Source organism: Lampris incognitus, chromosome 3, assembly GCF_029633865.1.
Source record: "Lampris incognitus isolate fLamInc1 chromosome 3, fLamInc1.hap2, whole genome shotgun sequence".
NCBI classification, from domain to species: domain Eukaryota; kingdom Metazoa; phylum Chordata; class Actinopteri; order Lampriformes; family Lampridae; genus Lampris; species Lampris incognitus.
In genome coordinates, this window is record NC_079213.1 from 33,009,525 (window position 1) to 33,031,050 (window position 21,526).

Consider the following 21,526-nt stretch of genomic DNA (forward strand, 5'->3'; position numbering starts at 1 on the left):
GACAACAGTTTGTCTGCTTACAACTTGTAATTAATTATTTAGCCCGTTGCATTTATAATGAGCTCGGTGTACTGTAACACACTCCAAATAGTGAAGCTTTCAGCCTGGCAATAATGCCATCTTGTATATTGATCCCTGGGTCTACAGAATGGTGTAGTTCCGTGGCGTCAACCGCGCTACATGTCCTGCTGTTACATGCCACTGTTGCAAATCAACAGGATGTAAAGTGCCAGCAAATTCTACTGTTTTCAACCTGGTATTACTAAAACAGTAATTGTACAGTGTACTCCGTGTATTATTATTACCCCTGTGGATTTGGTGTTTTGGACCATCAAAGCCAAGTTTATGAGCCAAGTGATGATTTAAATGATCATTATTCTGATTTCAGATTATAATTTCAGTGTAACCATCATGTGCAGTCACACGTACATGGGTCCACTGATCTGCAGTAACAGTTTTACCAGAGAAACCGGCTATAAAAACAGCAACATCCATCCATCCACTAGCCAAACCGCTTCTGCTGCTCTCAGGGTCACGGGGATGCTGGAGCCTATCCCAGCAGCCACTGGGCGGCAGGCGGGGAGACACCCTGGACAGGCCACCAGGTCACCACAGGGGCAACATGTTTTTTTTTTTTTTATTGTCCCCCTTTTTCTCCCCAATTGTATTCGGCCAGTTACCCCACTCTTCAGAGCCATCCCGGTCACTGCTCCACCCCCGCTGCCGATCCGGGGAGGGCTGCAGACTACCACATGCCTTCTCCATACATAGAGTCGCCAGCCGGTTCTTTTCACCTGACAGTGAGGAGTTTCACCAGGGGGGCGTAGAGCTGGGGAGGATCACGCTATTCCCCCCAGTTCCCCCCTCCCCTGAACAGGCGCCCCGATCGACCAGAGGAGGCGGTAGCGACCAGGACACACACCCACATCTGGCTTCTCACCCGCAGATATGGACAATTGTGTCTGTAGGGATGCCCGACCAAGCTGTAGGTAACATGGGGATTTGAACTGCTGATCCCCCGTGTTGGTAGGCAACAGAATAGACCACCACGCCACCCGGACGCCCCCTTCAGCTACCATTTTAACATAGAGCACCAAACCCCATCCTTACCAGTGTAACTACATCGAAGAAACCGGGCTATAAAAACAACACCATGTTTGCAATACTGAGCAGTAGTCATGTGAGAAGTGGTTTGTGACGTTAGATATCCATACGTCACTTTTACTGGTACTCTGTAAAAACCTTTTTAGATACATTGAAGGAATCACGAGTTTTAGGCTTTCCAAGGTATCTCATGTATATACTGTAGATGGATTTATATTTTCATAAAACCCCCTGCAGTATCCCAACATGTACCTTGGCATTTGGACTCAATTTTGTCCTGAAACTAGCAGTGAAGAAGAAGGTATTGCATAACTGCGGTGTGTAGATTTGTGGGTGACTTGCACCTCTCAAACATTCTAATAGTATATCTTTAACCACAAATAAATTAGGATTAAAACTTCCTTCGCAGCGCAGTGCCAACCTTTAACTCTGAAGCTAAAAGGAGCAGCAACGAGCTGTGGCAGCCCCGTCTTCAAGAGTCGAGAAGCCTTCATTAGACGTGAGCAGAGGTCATACGTTTAACTCCCCGACATCCTGGAGGATATCCTCCCCAGGTAATTCATATACGGGAAGACGTAAAACCTCTCCTCAGTTCAATGATAACTAAAACAATTCAACTTGGTAATTTGGATGTTTAACCTAGAAATAGAAATAGAAAGAAATAGGCCCTCCTGGCTGCCTGCACATGGTGCAAAGCGGTTGCTAGGCAACGCGTACTAGCTTATTTTTTTTCATCTTTTTTTTTATAATGGATTTATCACGGTGGCGCAGTGGTTAGCGTGGTCTCCTCACAGCAAGCAAGAAGGTCCCGGGTTTGAACCCCAGGGTAGTCCAACCTTGGGGGTCGTCCCGGGTCGTCCTCTGTGTGGAGTTTGCATGTTCTTCCCGTGTCTGCGTGGGTTTCCTCCGGGTGCTCCTGTTTCACCCCACACTCCAAAGACATGTAGGTCAGGTGAATCGGCTATACTAAATTGTCCCTAGGTGTGAATGTGTTGGCCCTGTGATGGACTGGCGGCCTGTCCAGGGTGTCTTCCCGCCTGCTGCCCAGTGACCGCTGGGATAGGCTTCAGGGATCAGCGGCTTGGATAATGGATGGATGGATGGATGGATGTTTAACCCCCCCCTATTTTTCTCCTCAACTGTACCCGTCCAATTACCCCACTCTCCTCAGCTGTCCCGGTCGCTGCTCCACCCCCTCTGCCGATCCGGGGAGGGCTGCAGACTACCACATGCCTCCTCCAACACGTGGAGTCACCGGCCGCTTCTTTTCACCTGACAGTGAGGAGTTTCACCAGGTGGATGTAGCATGTGGGAGGATCACGCTATTCCCCCCCAGTTCCCCCTCCCCCCCAAACAGGCACCCTGACCGACCACAGGAGGTGCTAGTGCAGTGACCAAGACACATACCCACATCCGGCTTCCTACCTGTAGATATGGCCAATTGTGTCTGTAGGGACGCCCGACCAAGCCAGAGGTAACACGGGGATTCGAACCGGCGAGCCCCATGTTGGCAGGCAACGGAATAGGCCGCTATACTACTTGGATGCCTGATGGATGTTTAACCTAACAGATTTCTTTACATAACAATTTAAATGCTGTGCACTTTGCAAGTCAGAGAGAATGACAAGTACACGAGTGTTTCCCTTCCAACGTGGAAGCTAGAGAGTTACAACTAGACAGACAGACAGACAGACAGCTAGCTAGCTAGCTAGCTAGCTAGATAGATAGACATAATGTCCCCATGTGCAATGCTCTACATGTACCACATGGTAAAATTACATGGACAATATTTGAACCACTTGCACCTGGCACTTGGGAAACATTAAGTTTTGTAGAGTACCTGCACATCCACATGTGTATATGTCTAGATAAAGCAAAAAGCAGGAATGTGTGTGTGTGTGTGTGTGTGTGTGTGTGTGTGTGTGTGTGTGTGTGTGTGTGTGTGTGTGTGTGTGTGTGTGTGTGTGTGTGTGTGTATGTGTGGCTGACCGTCCAGTCCACGGAGGTGCGGAGCTCCTTCGAGGGGCCATTGGTAGCAAGGGGCAGACAGGCCTGAGAGGGGCCCCAGTGCTGGAGGCCAGAACGGGAGATCGCTTTCCTAAAGATGAGAAAGAGCAAACAAGACATTTTTCATCATCAATGTGGTGTTCCCAACACAGAATATTAACCAGTGTGGGTTGGTTGGTTTTGAATGTGCACATTCAAATGTGATTGGTGCTGAATGAGGTGGAGGTCAGCTATTGGTTGTTCCTGAAGAGTATATAAGGCAGAATCGCCACCAGGGCGCTCTCTTGGTACTCCGCTCTACTCGGGATAGCTAGGTTGTTAAAGCGTAAGAATAAATATACTACGTTACTGTCATAAGTCTGCCGTGTGCACTTTCCAGTTATTTACTTAAACAGTTTTAGAACAGTATTAGTGTTTCATACACGACAGTTTGGCGACAAGGATGGGATGTTTAAGTTGGAAGTCACAGAGTTAGCATGTCAAGCAGCTCCAGCGAGGCAGAAGTAAACGATGAACAACCAGGGAGACGTTCGGTGAGGGAAAGGACCGTCGAACAGAAGATGGCATTCGGTAAGCCAGAAGATTTCCACTTCGAGGAAAGTGAGGAAAGTTTTGATAGTTATCGCCAGTGGTTAGAGCAGTACTTCGCAGCAAATGGATTGGACACTCGAGATGAGAAAACCAAAGCGGTATTTCTTACGGTAGTAGGAAAAAGGGCACATAGCTTGCTGATGGATTTGTGTGCACCAGATAAGCCATCGGGTAAAACATATGAAGTACTGGTGGGAATGCTAGAAAAGCACTACATCCCGAAAACCAACTTTTTTGCCGAGAGATGCAAGTTTCATGGAAGAAACCAAAAGGAAAACGAAACAATAAGTGAGTACATTGCAAGTTTGAGAAAGTTAGCAGCCACATGCAAATTTGGAACATTTTTAGATGAAGCACTGCGTGATAGGTTTGTCTGTGGAGTTAAGAGCAGTGAGCTAAGAGATCGGTTACTCAATGCTGCTCACACAAAAGACTTAACGTTACAGCTCGCAGTTGAAATGGCGCTTTCTTTTGAGGTAACAAAAGGCAACAGTGCGTAACAGTTTGCACAGAAAGGCTATAAAGCTAATGTGGTAGAAAAGAAGGCTAACCTAAAACATTGAGAGGCTACGGTAAAGTCTACAGCTAATGGAAAGCCCTGCTATCACTGCAATGGAAAAGGCCACAGACCGGATGAATGCAGGTTCAAGGACGCAGAGTGTCAGCAGTGCAAGAAAAAGGGACACATCGCAAAAGCATGCCGTTCACCTAAAGAAGGAAGCTATGGCAAGGCATCGAAAGGGACCAGGCATTTGGAATGTTGCCACGCTCTCAAGCACGGGGCATGTACAAATTCCAGCGCAATCAAGCAGCAGGGAAGACTTGGTTGCAACGCTCCCCAGCACGTGGACCAGAGCAACGCTCACAGTCTTCGGGCAGATGGAGATCCTATCCAGCCTCAGCTCTGCAGTGCCAGAGATGACTGCTGTGTGCCGACAAGGTGCATGGTGGATACTGTACAGAACATTGACACTGGTCAGACATTGGACAGTGGAGGGGCCGAACTTTTTGCAATGGACACGGGTAAAGGTGACATTGTGAAACCCTACTATGTGTATGTCAGTGTAAATGGTACAAGGGTGAAAATGGAGGTAGACACTGGCGCAGCCGTGTCAGCGATATCTGAAACTCTACTTAAACGCAGGTTTAAAGATGTGAAACTTAGTCCTGCAAATTGTGTGCTGAAAACCTACAGTGAGGAATCATTGCCGTTGATAGGAAAATTCGCAGCAAAGGTGAAATGCAAGGAACGCTCAGAAAAGCTAGAACTACTAGTCGTGAAAGGAAGAGGTCCTGCATTAATGGGCAGAGACTGGATAAGTCAATTAAAGCTAGACTGGTCAAGAGTTAACAGAGTGGCTCCTGATACAGTGGATGATGTGTGTGCCAGACATGCATCAGTGTTCAAACCTGAGCTAGGCAAGTTAAAAGGTATTGAAGCCAGACTACATTTAGTTCCAGATGCAGTGCCCAAGTTCTGTAAGCCTAGAAACGTGCCTTATGCATTAAGAGAAGCCGTAGAGAGAGAACTGGCAAAATTGGAAGCTGAAGGTGTCTTCTCACCCATTAATTACAGTAAGTGGGCAGCTCCAATAGTTTGTGTGCCTAAAAAGGATGATAGTGTGAGAATATGTGGAGACTACAAGGTCACCATCAATCCATGGTTGAATGTGGAACAGTATCCACTACCCAAAACCCAAGATTTATTTGCTAAACTAGCAGGAGGTCAGCAGTTTACCAAATTAGACTTGTCGCAGGCTTATCAGCAAGTTCTGTTAGAGGACAATTCAAGACATTACCTAACTATCAACACACACAGAGGGTTGTATCACTACAATAGGTTACCCTACGGTGTTGCTAGCGCCCCTGCTATTTTTCAAAAGATTATGGATCAGGCTCCTCAGGGCATAGAAGGGGTCATCTGTTATTTAGATGACATCTTAATTACTGGAAAAGATGCAGAAAGGCACCTGACTAACTTGGAAGAGGTGCTTAGTAGACTTGAAACTTACAATCTCAGGGTTAAAAGAGAGAAGTGTGCATTCATGCAGAACAGCGTTTCATACTTAGGGCATGTCATTGATGCCAGGGGCATACATCCAATGAAGGAAAAGACAGATGCTATTCAGAGGGCTCCAGTTCCGAAAAATGTAACTGAACTCAGGTCATTCTTAGCTCTGTTAAACTACTATGGGAAGTTTATCCCTAATCTATCTACTCTGATTCATCCAATGACAGCATTGCTGCATAAAGATGGAACCTGGGAATGGTCAGAGAAATGTCAAAGTGCATTTGATAGTGCAAAGAAGTCTCTTTAGTCAGATAAATTGTTAGTACATTTTGATGCAGAGTTACATATCATACTAGCATGTGATGCTTCTCCTTATGGAGTTGGTGCTGTAATCAGCCACAAAATGAAAGATGGAATTGAGAGACCTATCGCATTTGCATCCAGAATGTTAACTAAAACAGAACAGAATTACTCTCAACTGGAAAAAGAGGCACTGGGTCTTTTTTTTGGAGTTATGAAATTCCATGAGTATCTTTATGGAAGGAAATTCTTGTTAAGACCACAAGCCACTGTTGAAAATTCGGGGGCCTAAAACAGGTGTGCCAACACTGGCCACCGCTAGATTACAAAGGTGGGCTCTAATTTTGGCAGCGTATACATACGAAATCCAGTACAAGAAGTCAGAGCAGCATAGCAATGCTGATGCTTTATCAAGATTACCTGTGAAGCCTGATGTAGATGTGGTGTCAAACCCAATTTACAGAGTGTCTTACCTGGAAGACTTACCTCTTACTGCTAGAGAAATAGCCAAAGAAACAGACAGAGATCCTGTGTTAAGAGTGGTTAAACAGTTGGTATTAACTGGATGGCCTAAACATGTACAGGATGAGTCACTGAAGCCTTATTTTCAGAGAAAATTAGAGCTTAGCATTGAGGATGATTGTTTATTATGGGGTTAGCGTGTGGTAGTGCCTGATAAACTAAGAGACAGGCTATTGTCGGAATTATATGAGCACCACTGGGGAATAGTTAAAAGGAAGTCCCTCGCCAGAAGTTTATTCTGGTGGCCTACATTAGATGACAGTATTGAACGTGAAGTGAATCAGTGTACTATTTGTCAGCAGCAGCATAGTATGCCTGCTACCGCACCGATACATACATGGAAATGGTCTTCGAGTCCATGGGAAAGAGTACATCTTGATTTTGCTGAGGACCACAAGCAGATGTTTTTAGTAGTGATGGATGCCTATGCTAGATGGCCAGAGATAGTTCCCATGACCACTACTACTTCATCTAAGACAATTGAAGCAATGAGAAATTTATTTGCAGCTTATGGGTTGCCCAAAGAGGTTGTAACTGATAACGGACCTCAGTTCGTATCGCAAGAGTTTGAGTCATTTTTGACTAAAAATGGAGTAAAACACATCAAGTCACCTGCATACCATCCTGCAAGTAATGGTTTAGCTGAAAGATTGGTCCAAAATCTTAAGAAATCCCTTGCAAAGAATAGAGCCATTGGTGGTATGACGCTTGAGCACTGTGTAGCAAATTTTCTCATTGGGTACAGAAAAACACCCCATACTAAGACAGGAAAGACCCCAGCTGAGCTATTTCTGAGAAGACAGGTGCGAACCAGGTTGTGTCTTATCAAACCAAAGTTCTCTCAGAGAATGCAGACCGACTCTGAACCAAATCTTCCCCGTGTTAGGTCTTTTAAGGTGGGTCAAAACGTGATGGTAAAAAATTACAGGGGAGGGGAGAAATGGTTGAACGGAGTTATAAGTGAAGTGTTGGGTCCTGTCACATACAGTGTTGAAGTAAATGGAAATTGTGTGAAAAGACATGTGAACCAGATGTTGGGTGTCAAGGGAAATCCAGATCAGACTCAAATGGACTCTTGTGATGGAGCTTCTTGGGAGATTGATGAATTCAATGCAGACACTGATGTGTCAGAACATCCTGAACCACAGGTTGTGGAAGAACGACCTGTAGAACCACCACCGCCAGTTGTGGAAAGGAACACTCGTCCTGTGAGAGACAGACGTCCTCCTGATAGACTGAACTTGTGACTGACATGCACATTGGTTATTGAAAAAAAAAGAGAAAAGAAATCTGTAATGTAATGTATGGTTACTGTTGAAGAAATACTGTACATGGTTATGAGCTTAAGAGCAAAAAGGTTATGTTAGAATCCTAGAAAAAAAAAGAAGTTTGAATTTACAGGGGAGGAGCTGTGGTGTTCCCAACACAGAATATTAACCAGTGTGGGTTGGTTGGTTTTGAATGTGCACATTCAAATGTGATTGGTGCTGAATGAGGTGGAGGTCAGCTATTGGTTGTTCCTGAAGAGTATATAAGGCAGAATCGCCACCAGGGCGCTCTCTTGGTACTCCGCTCTACTCGGGATAGCTAGGTTGTTACAGCGTAAGAATAAATATACTACGTTACTGTCATAAGTCTGCCGTGTGCACTTTCCAGTTATTTACTTAAACAGCTTTAGAACAGTATTAGTGTTTCATACACGACAAACAGTCAAAGTTCTTCACTGTGGACTATACTGATGAAGAAACTGGTGTTTTGCTGCTAACAGAGTCTTTCCCACAGTGCCTACATGTACCAGAATGCATTGTGCACAAGCTTCATTTCCACCATTGGAAACACAGCTTAGTGGAGAGAATGAGGATGTGTTTTCTTAACAGTATCTAGAGTAGATCAGAGTACTGGAGATTCTGCTAAGCTGCAGCTTTACCGGCTGCCAGCAGGGGTCACGATGCGTCACTTGGCAGCCAGAAGAAGAAAAGAAATTCCCAAGAGATGCAGAAAGGACCAGGAACAGCTGCAGGTGTTTTTCATGTGCTATCAGGGATAGCACATGAAAAACAACTTTGACAACTTATTGGGATTTATTTCAGTGAGCTCTTCTTCCTGGCAGAGTTCATGACACGTAGCAAATCGTAGTCTGGCTCAGATCAGCAGGCCTAGTCACAGCATGGAGCAGAGACTGCCAACAGCACAGACAGAGAGGAGATGGAGCGAGAGAGAGAGAAACAGAGAGAGAGAGAGAGAGAGCTGAATTGTAAACCACTATTTGAATCAAAATTGTCAACTTACAAACGAGTATTTAACGTGCATCTCTAACATACCCCAAAAATAATCATTCAATGAGAGCTCCAAAATATACAACAACAAAGAGAAAATAGATAAAGACCCCTTTTAACTGAGCTCTGCAGCAAAAGTCAGCTCATCCTCTACGGTGGAACACTGCACCCCTCTCTAACACCAGATGGCTGTAAATGTGTCTAGATCCTTCACTGCACTGTAATAATTAAAATCTATCATTATCCTGGCCTTGACCATCCCGGTAAACAACATCACAGGCTACAGAATCTTCAATTCTTTTTTCCCAGCTAACATAAAAAGTCGTTTTTGCCCATCCTACAATGAAATTCAAGAGTGTGCATTTATATTTTAAACATTAGCTATATGTAAAATCAAGTCTGTAAAAGCTATCTTCTGATGATCTAAATATTTTTTTCTAGAAGCAGAAATGGGTGTAAGGCAAGGCAACCAATCAATCAAGCTGCATTTTATATAGCGCTTTTCTAGCTTCAACAGCCGCTCAAAGCGCTTTACAATTCACACCTAGGGACAATTTTAGTACGGCCGATTGAGCTACTTGTGAAACAAATTCAGAGAAATCAGAAGCTGATCAAGTTGATATGATGCTTCTACACCACATAAGATCTTGGCACTCAATCCCGTCGATGTGAACATTCTATGACCCAAACCAAAAGAATACATGTACTGAATAAAGCCATAGCAGGCAAATGTATTTATACAGAGCTACGCAGCATCAAGGCAGTTACAAGCAGGGGCGTAACTACCATATATAATATGCAGGGTATGCAGCTGCATAGGGGCCCGCGATGATTTGGGGCCCGCCCTGCACGGCCGAATATGGCCAAGGCAGGCAGCGCTGCTGCACTAGGCCCCACCCATGGAGGTGAATGGGCCCATGGACCTAGCCACATATACCCGCAAAAAGGCATTCTTCGTTATGGTTTTTACATAAAGTAGTCTGTAGCAATCTATAAACTATGAAACACCATAAATAAACTAAAACTATTCAATTAAATGAATGAGTGCTTCTTATTTTGGTATATTTGTCAGAATTTTACACATAATATGTGATGACTGCTGGGTAATACTGCATGCATGTTGTTGTTGTTGCCCAATGTCAAGTCTCAATTCGATTATGTGACGAGACTATACGATAGCCTATGATGTAAGTAGAACTTATTTATTATTCATTTGACTTGTCAATGTGCGGTGCTTATAGACGTGTTGGTGCGCTGTCACCATTATGTATATGTAGGCCTATGTGTTGGTGCGCTGTCACCATAATGTTTTTATAGGCGTATGTGTTGGTGCGCCGTCACCGTTATGTTTTCATCTGTGTTTAGAGGTGCGTGTTATGGTGAGCCGACCTATTACTATAGGGCCCACTTTGACCATCTTGCATTAGGGCCCGGTGCCGATTCATTACACTCCTGATTACAAGTGCTTTACATAAAACATAAAGGGCTTTAAGAAAAGCAATATAAGGCAATAAAAGACATTTAAAAACAAATAAAAAGAGTAAACTTTACAGTGCAGTGCAAGGTGATTATCAAAAGCTTCAAGTTTTATTTAATAAAAGGCAGCGGCAAACAGGAAAGTCTTCAACCTAAATTTAAAAGAACCGAGAGTTGCATCAGACCTGCAGCTTTCTGGGAGTTTGTTCCAGATATGTGGTGCATAAAAACTGAATGCTGGCTCTCCATGTTTAGTTTTGACTCTGGGGACCGAAAGCAGACCTGCCCAAGATGATCTGTGAGGTCTGGACGGTTCATAGTATAGCAGAAGATCAAACATGTATTTTCGGCCCTAAATCATTCGGTGCTTTATAAACCAAGAGCAGAGTTTTAAAATCAATTCTCTGATGGACACAAAGCCAGCGTAACGATCTAAGAACTGGAGTGCTATGATCCACTTTTTTGGTCTTAGTGAGAACTCAAGCAGCAGCGTTCTGAATCAGCTGTAGCTGTTTGATCAATTTTTTAGAGAAACCTGCAAAGACACCGTTGCAGTAGTCGAGTCAACTGAAGATAAATGCACAGACAAATTTTTCCAAATCCTGCTGAGACATAAATCCTTTAATGATATATTCTTCAGGTGATAGTAGGCTGACTTTATAATTGTTTTAATGTGGCTATCTAAATTCAGGTCTGAGTCCATGACTACACCAAGATTTTTGGCTTGGTTAATGGTTTTTAACATTACCAATTGTAGCTGAGCACTGACTTCTAATCATTCTTCCTTGGCTCCAAAGACAATTACTTCAGTTTTACCGTTGTTTAACTGAAGAAAATTCTGAGACATCCAATTATTGATTTGTTCAGTGCACTTTAAACAGTACTTGCAATGGGATTAGCGTCCCCTGATGATATGGTTATGTAAATCTGCGTGTTGTCTGCATAATTATGGTAACATATTTTGTTGTTTTCCATACTCTGAACTACTGGAAACATATAGCTCTTAAACAGAAGCAGCTCTAGAATGGAGCCTTGGGGAACTCCACAGGTCATTTTTGTATGCTCAGATTTTTATTTACCTATTGACACAAAGTAGTCCCTGTCCTTTAAGTAGGAATCAAACCAGTTTAGTGCTGTGCCAGAAAGTCCCACCCAGTTTTCTAATTGGTCTAGTAATACGCTGTAGTCGACTGTGTCAAATGCGGTAACAAGATCCAATAATACCAGGACTGAGATTCTGCCACTGTCTGTGTTTAAGCACATGTCATTAAAGACCTTAACAAGAGCAATCTGAGTGCTGTGCTGTGCTCGAAATCCTGACTGGAAGATAACAAAACTGTTGTTTAGTGCCAAAAAGATTTTGAGCTGCTGTAAAGCAGCTTTTTCAATGATTTTACTTAGAAACATGAGGTTTGATATGGGCCTGTATTGTTCATTAGTGAAGAGTCTAGATTATTCTTTCTTAAGAGTGGCTTGATGAGTAGAGTTCTGAGGGCCTACGGGGACAGACCTGAGAGAAGAGATGTGTTGAAAATTTGTAGAAGACTGGAGGCCATGCAATTAGAAACATTTCTGAAAAAGCCTGTTGGCAGAATATCAAGGCAGAAGGAGGAGGATTTCAGATGTTGTAAAATGTCCTCCAATTTGTTTATGGTTGATGTGATCAAATTGTGTCAGGCTATTTGAATTGATTTTAGGTGGACACAGGGACAACACATGCCCTGTTCCAAATACATAGGCACTGACTGCCTGTCCAATATTCTGAATTTTGTCATTGAAGGAGGCAGATTCATTGCAGGCCCTGGTAGATAGAAATTCAGAGGCTACTGCCACAGAAACTCACACCAAAGCAACACTATCCGTCCACTCTCTCCCACTTCCGCTCAGAGAGAGAGAGAGAGAGAGAGAGAGATTGTGTGAGTGAGAAAAAGAGAAAGCGAGGGAGAGAGTTTGTGTGTGTGAGAGTGACAGAGAGAGAGAGAGAGAGAGAGAGAGAGAGAGAGAGAGAGAGAGAGAGAGAGAGAGAGAGAGAGAGAGAGAGAGAGAGAGAGAGAGAGAGAGAGAAAGTGTGTGACAGATGGAGAGAGATTTGTTCTTTCAGATAGAGGATGACTCAGCAGCTCTCGTTGATCCCTGGTTTTCTCCTCCCCTCTGTCATCAGTCTCCTTTCTCTCACTCCTTTTCACTCTCTCCCTACTTCCCTTTTTCTCTGTGCCTTCCTCCTCTTTCTAGCAATCTCTAGCTATTTCTTCGAACCAATTATCCCCTCCTCACCAACCAACAGAATCGAGCATCATTTGGATTTTTCCATTTCAGATTCACGTTCCAGTTAAAATGATCAAATCCAGAACTTGTCAAAATATGATTCTGATTTTAATATTATTTTAGGAAGACACAAAAGTGGTTGTTTAGAGCCATGGTCATCCCCTCAGAAACATAACACTTACATTACTGAACCTAGATACTATAATTCTTTACAATTCTAATTTTATTATATTAAAATATACCACCTACATATACAGTCAGTGTTAACATAAATCATGTTGAGTGGCCGCTGCAGCTTGAAAAGCACTATGTAAATGCAGTCCATAGGGGCGTCTGGGTGGCGGTCTCGTCCTTTGCCCACCAACACGGGGATCGCCGGTTCGAATCCCCGTGTTACCTCCGGGTTGGTCGGGCGTCCCTACAGACACAATTGGTCGTGTTTGCGGGTAGGAAGCCGGATGTGGGTATGTGTCCTGGTCGCGGCACTAGCGCCTCCTCTGTTTGGGGGGGGGGGGGGAATAGAATGCTCTTCCCACGTGCTACGTCCCCCTGGCGAAACTCCTCACTGTCAGGTGAAAAGAAGCAGCTGGTGACTCCACATGTATCGGAGGACGCATGCGGTAGTCTGCAGCCCCCCCCCCCCGGATCTGCAGAGGGGGTGGAGCAGCGACTGGGACGGCTCGGAAAATAGGGTAATTGTCCAAGTACAATTTGGGAGAAAAGGGGGGAGAAATAAATAAATAAATGCAGTCTATTTACCATTTACCATAGTTCCAAGTTTTAACTGTTTGCTGCGGTTATTACTGAGAAGTAATACACTAGTTGGTTGTTCTACTACTGTGATTGCATATTTAATGTACCACTGTTCCCTTTAGTCACACTTTAAAGTGCTTTGCTGTGTCCAGGAAACAGTCTACATGCTGTGCTGACTAGGGGTGTAAGACAATATCCATACCCTCGAGTATGGCGATATTATCTTTTGTGATACTGTATCAATTCTCAAAACCACGATATCGATTTTTAATTGTTTACATGTAAAGGTTCGTGACAAACATGTTGTGTTGTGTGTAACCCACGACCGCTAGATAACTGTGTTGTCATTTATCTTCAGTCGTTTGACTCTTCCACTACAACCCAACAACGTAAACTGTGACAGGAAGTAGCACAAGCACAAAGAACACAGGCCTATGAAACCACAATATATCGCCTCTCTTACAGTATCACACTATATCGCGATAGGTTGAATCGTAACCCTGTATCGTGATACGTATCGTATCGCCAGATTCTCAGCAATACACGGCCCTCGTGCTGACACACAACATCACCAGTCATGAAGCTGCTCAGCTGGGCAGGTCCTGGCAGTTCGCCAACACGTTTTTGTAAACTTTGTAATGCTTGTGGATTTCTCTTGTTTGGTAAATGTCGCAGAAACTACGCTTTTAGGGTTAAATGAATGGCTTTAAAACTCACTTTTGTTTTTTTTTTTGAACAAATATCAGATTCTTGGAAATTTGGAACTGGTTCCAATCCCATCAACTAACCAATTAATTGATTAGTCGACCAATCAATCATTTCATGCAATCCCTCACTAATCTCTTAATCAGTCGGTCCCTTCATCCACAAAATATGGATCTGTATGGAAAAAAAGTTCAACATTCATTCAATCAAGCAGGGTTGGAAAATCCGTTCATATTCCGTTATGACAATGAAGAAAACAGATGGAAACATGGATGTAGCGCTGTGTCCTGACCAAAAGAAAGTAGATCTGCATGTCAATCAGTCAGTGCAAGAAAACATGGTTTCCCACAGCAGTGCAACACAAAGACAAAAACACACATCCAACCTACAAGAACCACAAGAACACACATATCCAAACTAACACATATATTTAAACTAAACAAAAAAACAAAAAAATCACTGTCCAGGAGAACGAACGCCCAGCCAGGATAACTGTCGGAACTGCCGGTCTGCATGGGCTAGCAGCTAGCTTAGCCTGCCCGTCCTGTCAGTCTGCCCTCTGTGTTTCTTCTTCGGGCACAGCTCCGGTCAGGGCTGTGATCCTTGGGCCCACAGGATGCAGCAAACCAGGCTCCCTCAGCTGATCCAGCATCAGATCTCCCAGCCAGACACCTTCAACACACCTCCCCGCACTCCACACAACGACACTAAAAACACGGTCAAGGCTAGGCGAGGCCACTGCCAGACCACCTTCGGTGTTATCGGAACTGCCGGTCTGCATGGGCTAGCAGTTAGCTTAGCCTGCCCCGCTTCTGCGCCCTGCCAGACCGCCCTCAGTGTTACCTCTTTGGGCCGTGGTCCCTGGGCCCACATGACGCAGCAGACCAATCTCTCCCAACTGATCCAGCACCAGCTCTCCCAACCATCAAACCAAGACACAAAGTTAGAGGCAGACGTGGACAAAGACACTGCATGGACGGTACTGGGTGAGGCTGCCGCAAACGAGAATTCGCGAAGCCATCTTCCAACACCAGTACCGGGTGAGGCCGCCGCAAATTTGAATTTGAGGCGCCATCTTCCCACACCGGTAGTGGAAACAGTACAAACACATCCCAAATGAAATCCCTGAAGTCAGACAGAAAAACCTCCCTGGACCATGTGCAGAATCTGAAGCAACACAGATGCAGGGCGGAGGCTGGTTTTACAGCACTCATTGTTAATGGGGATTTACTGACGGGACAAATTAGGACTTAGTGGGACAGCAGACTATAATGCAGACGATGTACTTATAAAGTCAAGGGTTTAAATCGTAGTCACATATCTACCCCTCTTATCCTCGCTGTCCCGCTTCGCCGTTACATCTGATAAAGCAGAAAAGCCTCTGGAACGAGCCGGATGACGAAGGACATGGTTCTGACATTTGGTAGGGTGCAGTGACAGGATAGTGGGTCAGTCTTCAGTAGGAAAGAGACAGATGAGATGACAAAAGATGCCCCCTTTGTGTGTGTGTGTGTGTGTGTGTGTTTGTGTGTGTGTTGCACTGGAAAAGACGGGCATGCACCTGATGCCCCTGCTGAAAGTTTCAGTGGCCGTCTGTCTAAAATTATCAGCCAGAACAAAGAGGAAGAGAGTCTACTTACACACACCGTAACCTGATCACAGACGCACAACACACACCGCCGCACACAGAGGAGGACACACGATGCGCGGGATATAAATAGTCATTGCGTGGGTGACAAACGGCACAAACACACACAGACCCGCAGTGACTGGACACATGCCACTTACAGCACACCAGGAGACCCCGCAGAGACGCCTGCGCGCGTGCACACACACACACACACACACACAGACACACACAGACACACACACACACACACACACACACACACACAGAACTCGGCCAGTAAAGCAGTGCTAATGGCTGTGTTGTGTTGTGTTTTGGAGGTCGTGAGCATTATTCTAAACTGATTATGGATGATCCCAGAGAAATGAACACAGTGCCTGTGTGTGTGTGTGTGTGTGTGTGTGTGTGTGTGTGTGTGTGTGTGTGTGTGTGTGTGTGTGTGTGTGTGTGTTTGTGTGCATGCTTATTCATAATCAAATGATCCAGTCAGTGTAAAGTATGTATCCGGTGAGTGTTTGTGTCACTGTCAGAGAGACAGAGAGACGGGCAGACAGGGAGACAGAGTGTCAGAGAGACAGAGAGATGGGCAGACAGAAAGACAGAGTGTCAGAGAGACAGAGTGTCAGAGAGACGGACAGACAGAGAGACGAGCAGACAGAGAGACGAGCAGACAGAGAGATGGGCAGACAGAGAGATGGGCAGACAGAGAGACAGAGAGATGGGCAGACAGAGAGACGGGCAGACAGAGAGACAGCACATGAAAGAGAACAAAAGTAGCTGAGATACTGAGAAACATCATCTGAGTGTTTCCACACACTGGTTCGAGGGAGTCACTCCTTGAACCCTGAAGGACACAGCAAAATGTCTCACGCTTACTTTGTGAAAAAACTCAAAGAGACCCTGCAAGAAAGTTACAAGCTTGCTGCAGAATGTCGTGCAAAGAATGCTCATCAGAATAAATCAAGGTTTGACAACAAAGTCAGAGAATCTCTCTTGGAAACTGGAGACCGTGTCCTCGTGAGGAACGTCGGGATTCGCGGGAAGCATAAAATTGTTGACCGCTGGAGTCAAACCAACTACACTGTTGTGAAACAGATCAAGGACTCCCCAGTTTATGTTGCGGTGCCAGAGAACACAGAAGGGCCTGAGCAGGTGTTGCAGCACCGAGACTTGCTCTTGCCTTGTGGGTTCCTGCCATCCACTGCTGAAGGAGAGGAACTCCATCAGCGGAAGCCTCACAAAGATATCTCCCAGCATAACCCAGCTGCTGAAGTGGATGATGATACTCCTGAGTATGAGCAGATGATCACTAACGATGATGATGTTGACTATTATTTTCCCCAATCCCAGCCTTTGAGGGATACAGTCGTTATTGAAATAGAGAATGGTCAGACATACGAAGAGGAGCCAGAGGAGTTCAGTTCAGAGGGACGATCTGCTGATCTAGTAGAGCAAGCACAAGAGGAAGTCCAATTGGAGGTTGGATTTACCCAAGAGGGAGAAGGTGCTGAACAAACGCAGGGAGTGTCCGCACTTAATCCTGATGCTCCGATGTTCCAGTCCCAAGAAGTTCAGGTGGATGATATCCTGGAAAGAAATCAAGTACAATACTTACCTGTGGATCAGAATGTGGAAGCTGAGGATATCCGAGATGAAATTCCGGATACAAGTCAAGATGATCAGTCTGTGGCGGAAACTGTAAAGGATCTTGAATCTGAAGGAAAAGAGGAATCAAAGGATGACAAAAGGCTTCAAGCCCCAGAAGGTGATGACTCTGTCCAAGATGATGAAAGTGAGTTCAGGAGATCCTCCGGACACAGAACAGCCCCTAAGAAGTTGACTTACCCTACTTTAGGGAACCTCCTAGTCTTAGTCATGCAGTCTATCTTAAATGGCTTAGACCAAGTATTCACCCAAGTCCTTGACTTTGAAACTACTCCTCATATAAGTCAGTTAGAACCAATGTCCTCAGAAACAGTCTAGTGAGTAGTTTACCATATGCAAGGATGCATGATGATTCAGGAGGGGAGGATGTAACCCCCATAATTTTAGCTGCCCTAGAAAGGATTAATGTCTAGTCTAACATGTAACCCCCATAATTTTAGCTGCCCTAGAAAGGAGCAATGTCTAGTCTAACATGTTTCCACAGTCCCCATTAGAGGGCGCTATTGGTTTTTTAAAAAGGAAAAAAAAACTATGCCACGTCCACCAGAGGATATATACTGTAGAAGGTACAGACGATATAACGAGGACGAAATAGCAATAATAGAAGTTGGAAAAAGAAACACATTAGCTGACATTTTATGGTGGAAACCTACCCATCCCCAACTGAAGTTCATTACCACCGTTTTCGAATCTTGAAGATTACTCGTTCTTTTACCCAGATTCTCCGGTGAGTTTCTACAGTGGTTAGCTAACCATGTGCTAGCTCAGCCAAGTTGGCCGTCTTTTGGTTTATGCACTGTAGTATTTTCGTGGTTGATAGAGAACTTAAAGTATTTCATTTAAAAAAACAATTGGAGGATTTTCAGATATATCATGTAGCCTACTGTTTCCTTTAAAGTGATGATGTGATGATAGCTTGTGGTTTAGCCATGGTTAGTGCTGGTTAGCTACACAGACCTAACTGACCACATTTTGTAGCCCATGTGCGTTTTCAGTAGCCCAATTCTTTTCTTTTGGCTGTCAATTTGTTTCCTAATTCTATGCTTTGGGAATGTAAAAGATTGAATATAGAGTCAAATATACCAGATCTGGTGCTTTTTGTGAGTAGTATTTACTGATTATTCCCTGCGGTATGCAGGTTTGGTTTTTGGTGTATGATTCCTTTCCAACTGCGAGGGGGAGCAGCAAGCTGGGGAGCAGAGTCGCAACGAGCCAGTGGACAGTACGTGGGGGACGTGACCGGCTGTTCGAGCTGCCAATCAACTTCTGCTTCTTCAGCTGAGGAGGGACAATAGACAGAGAAGGTTTTTTGGGAGCACTCCACATTCTAAAGACCTGGTCTTTATGCATAAGACCAGGTCTTTATGCTAGCCAGCATAAAGACCAGGGCAGCTGTGCATTTCTGTGTGTGTGTGTGTGTGTGTGTGTATTTTTGGGATTTCACAGTCATTCACATAAACCACACAAAAGCCTGCTAAGTTACAAATAGAAAATCACAATCCCCTGTGTGCAGACCTGCAAAGAGCAACTTGTGTTCACAAGGCTTGCACATCACAAGGTATCAACACAATGAGAAACACATAAATGTCTGCCTATACAAACACACACGCACACATGCACACACACACACACACACACATGCAGTACACCGGGTACCATTACATTTAAACAAGTTTTAATCTACTAAAAGCAGGCGGGATCACAGCCATTAGGGATCACAACTAAAATCTAAAATCTACATTCTAAAGCTCACTGCACTGTACACACCCAACACACCCACTGCCACATGTTTCACAAACACACACACACACACACTGTAAGCCATGACAGTGTGTGTTGTACTGTTAATTTAGACCAAAAAATCAGAATCAGAAACACTTTGCCATTTTTTCATTTCATGCACTTACGCTCATGAAATGAAAAAAAAAAACCAAAACATCGTTTCCCCAGGCCACAGCACCGCAACACAAAGACGAAGACGCAAGAACTACAAGAACACACATATCCAAACTAACACATGTATCTAAACTACACAAAATGAAAAAAATATCACTGTCCAGGAGAACGAACGCCAGCCAGGATGACTGTCGGAACTGCTGGTCTGCATGAGCTAGCAGTTAGCTTAGCCTGCCCTGCTTCCGCATCCTGTCAGACCGCCCTCGGTGTTTCCTCTTCGGGCGCAGCTCCAGTCAGGGCCGTGGTCCCTGGGCCCACTGGACGCAGCAGACCAGGCTCCCTCAGCCGATCCAACGCCAGCTCTCCCAGCCAGACACCCTCGAGACACCTCCCTGCACTCCTAGACTAGCAGTTAGCTTAGCCTGCCCCACTTCCGCATCCTGTCAGACCGCCCTCGGTCTGGGATATCACAGCCGTCCCTGAGTGCAATAATGCCTGCTGTCTTGCCAAATTTTTTTTTTTTTGCCCCACGCCATTTTCGATTTTTGTGTGCATGCACACTTTTAGTGAGGATCATACGCACTGTTTTATAAAGCGGAGAGCGTAAAAATCGCCTGTCATTGTCAGTTCAACACTCCCAGACACTCACTTCGGAGTTGTGCCCAAAGACGTTACAACCTCTTCGGGCACAGTTCCAGGCAGGGCTGTGGTCCCTGGGCCCACAGGACGCGGCAGACCAAGTTCTCCCAGCTGATCCAGCGCCAGCTCTCCCAGCCATCAAACGAAGACTAACTTAGATGCAGACATGGACAAAGACACTGCATGGACGGTACTGGGTCGGGTGGCCGCAAACGTGAATTTGTACCGGAAATTTGAGTTTGAGTTTGAGTGTATATAAAACTACAAAATCCCAAATATCTTTTCAGTCTTCAAGGTAACAGGCAGTACTATTACATATACCAAAAGAACAGAACTTTTCAGAAGAACCAAGAGAACAGATTTCTTAAGCTTGCATGACAAAGACAGACTCAAGACACTCACAAACACACACACTGGTCTCTTCGGGTCCTGGCGTAGAGCCGACAGATATGCAAACGCAGGCTGTTTGGCAGTTACGTCAGCCGCCAGGTCAAGTTTTCCTGCCTGCGTACATTTGGTAATCTTGTGGCTTGAAAGGAACCCGTTGCTCCAAGATGTGTGTAGTGGTGCAGCTGGCGGTGTGTTAATAAAGAGCCGCTGGTGCAGTACAGGAAGGCATGGTGGCGCAGTGGTTCACACCGTCGCCTCACAGCAATAAGGTTCTGGGTTTGAGCCCCGGGGTCGTCCAACATTGGGGGTCGTCTCGGTTCGTCCTCTGTGTGGAGTTTGCATGTTCTCTCCGTGTCTGCGTGGGTTTCCTCCGGGTGCTCCGGTTTCCTCCCACAGTCCAAAGACATGGTCAGGTGAATCGGCCATACTAAATTGTGCCTAGGTGTGTGTGTGCCCTGTAGGCCTGTCCAGGGTGTCTCCCTGCCTGCTGCCCAATGACTGCTGGGATAGGCTCCAACATCCCCGCGACCCTGAGAGCAGGATAAGCAGTTTGGATAATGAATGGATGGATGGATGGTGCAGTACAATTTTGCCCATTTTTGCTTGAATTTACATTTACACCTCTGCTGGCTCGGTCCACTTTTAAGTATAGGCGCAGGTGCATTGAGCCACACTATATGGCCATAAGTATGTGGATACCACTTCTAATGAGTGGATTTGGATATTTCAGCCACATCCATTGCTGGTAGATGCATAGAATTAAGCATACAGCCAGGCAACCACTATAGACAAACATTGGAAGTAGAATGGGTCATACCAAAGAGCTCAGTGACTTTCAACGTGTCTGTCGTAGGAGGCCACCTTTCCCAACAAGTCGGTTGGTCAAACGTCTGCCCTGCTAGGTCTGCCCCAACCAACTGTAAGTCTGTTATTGTGAAGTGGAAGCATCCACGAGCAACGACAGCTCAGCCGTGAAGTGGTAGAACACACAAGACAACAGAACAGTCCTGAAGCGTAGTGTGTAAAAATCGTCTGTCGTCAGTTCAACACTCACTGCTGAGCTCCAAACTGGCTCTGGAAACGACATCAACACAACAGCCGTTCGTCTGGAGCTTCATGAAATGGGTTTCCATGGCCGAGCAGCCGCACACAAGCCTAAGATCACCATGCACAATGCCAAGCATTGGCTGGAGTGGTGTAAAGCACACCGCCATTGGACTCTGGAGCAGCAGCAACAATTCTCTGGAGTGATGACTCACACTTCACTATCTGGCAGTCTGACGGACCAGTCTGGGTTTG

General features: G+C 45.1%; 1 protein-coding gene across 1 annotated transcript in view; it reads right to left on the reverse strand.

The window, feature by feature from the left end:
* The window catches only part of dgki (diacylglycerol kinase, iota), a 150,632-nt gene that overhangs the window by 87,480 nt on the left and 41,626 nt on the right, over window positions 1-21,526 (reverse strand). The window contains exon 2 of the mRNA XM_056275905.1: window positions 3,094-3,202. Within this exon, the coding sequence (XP_056131880.1) occupies window positions 3,094-3,202 (109 nt within the window). The remainder of the gene's footprint in view (window positions 1-3,093; window positions 3,203-21,526) is intronic.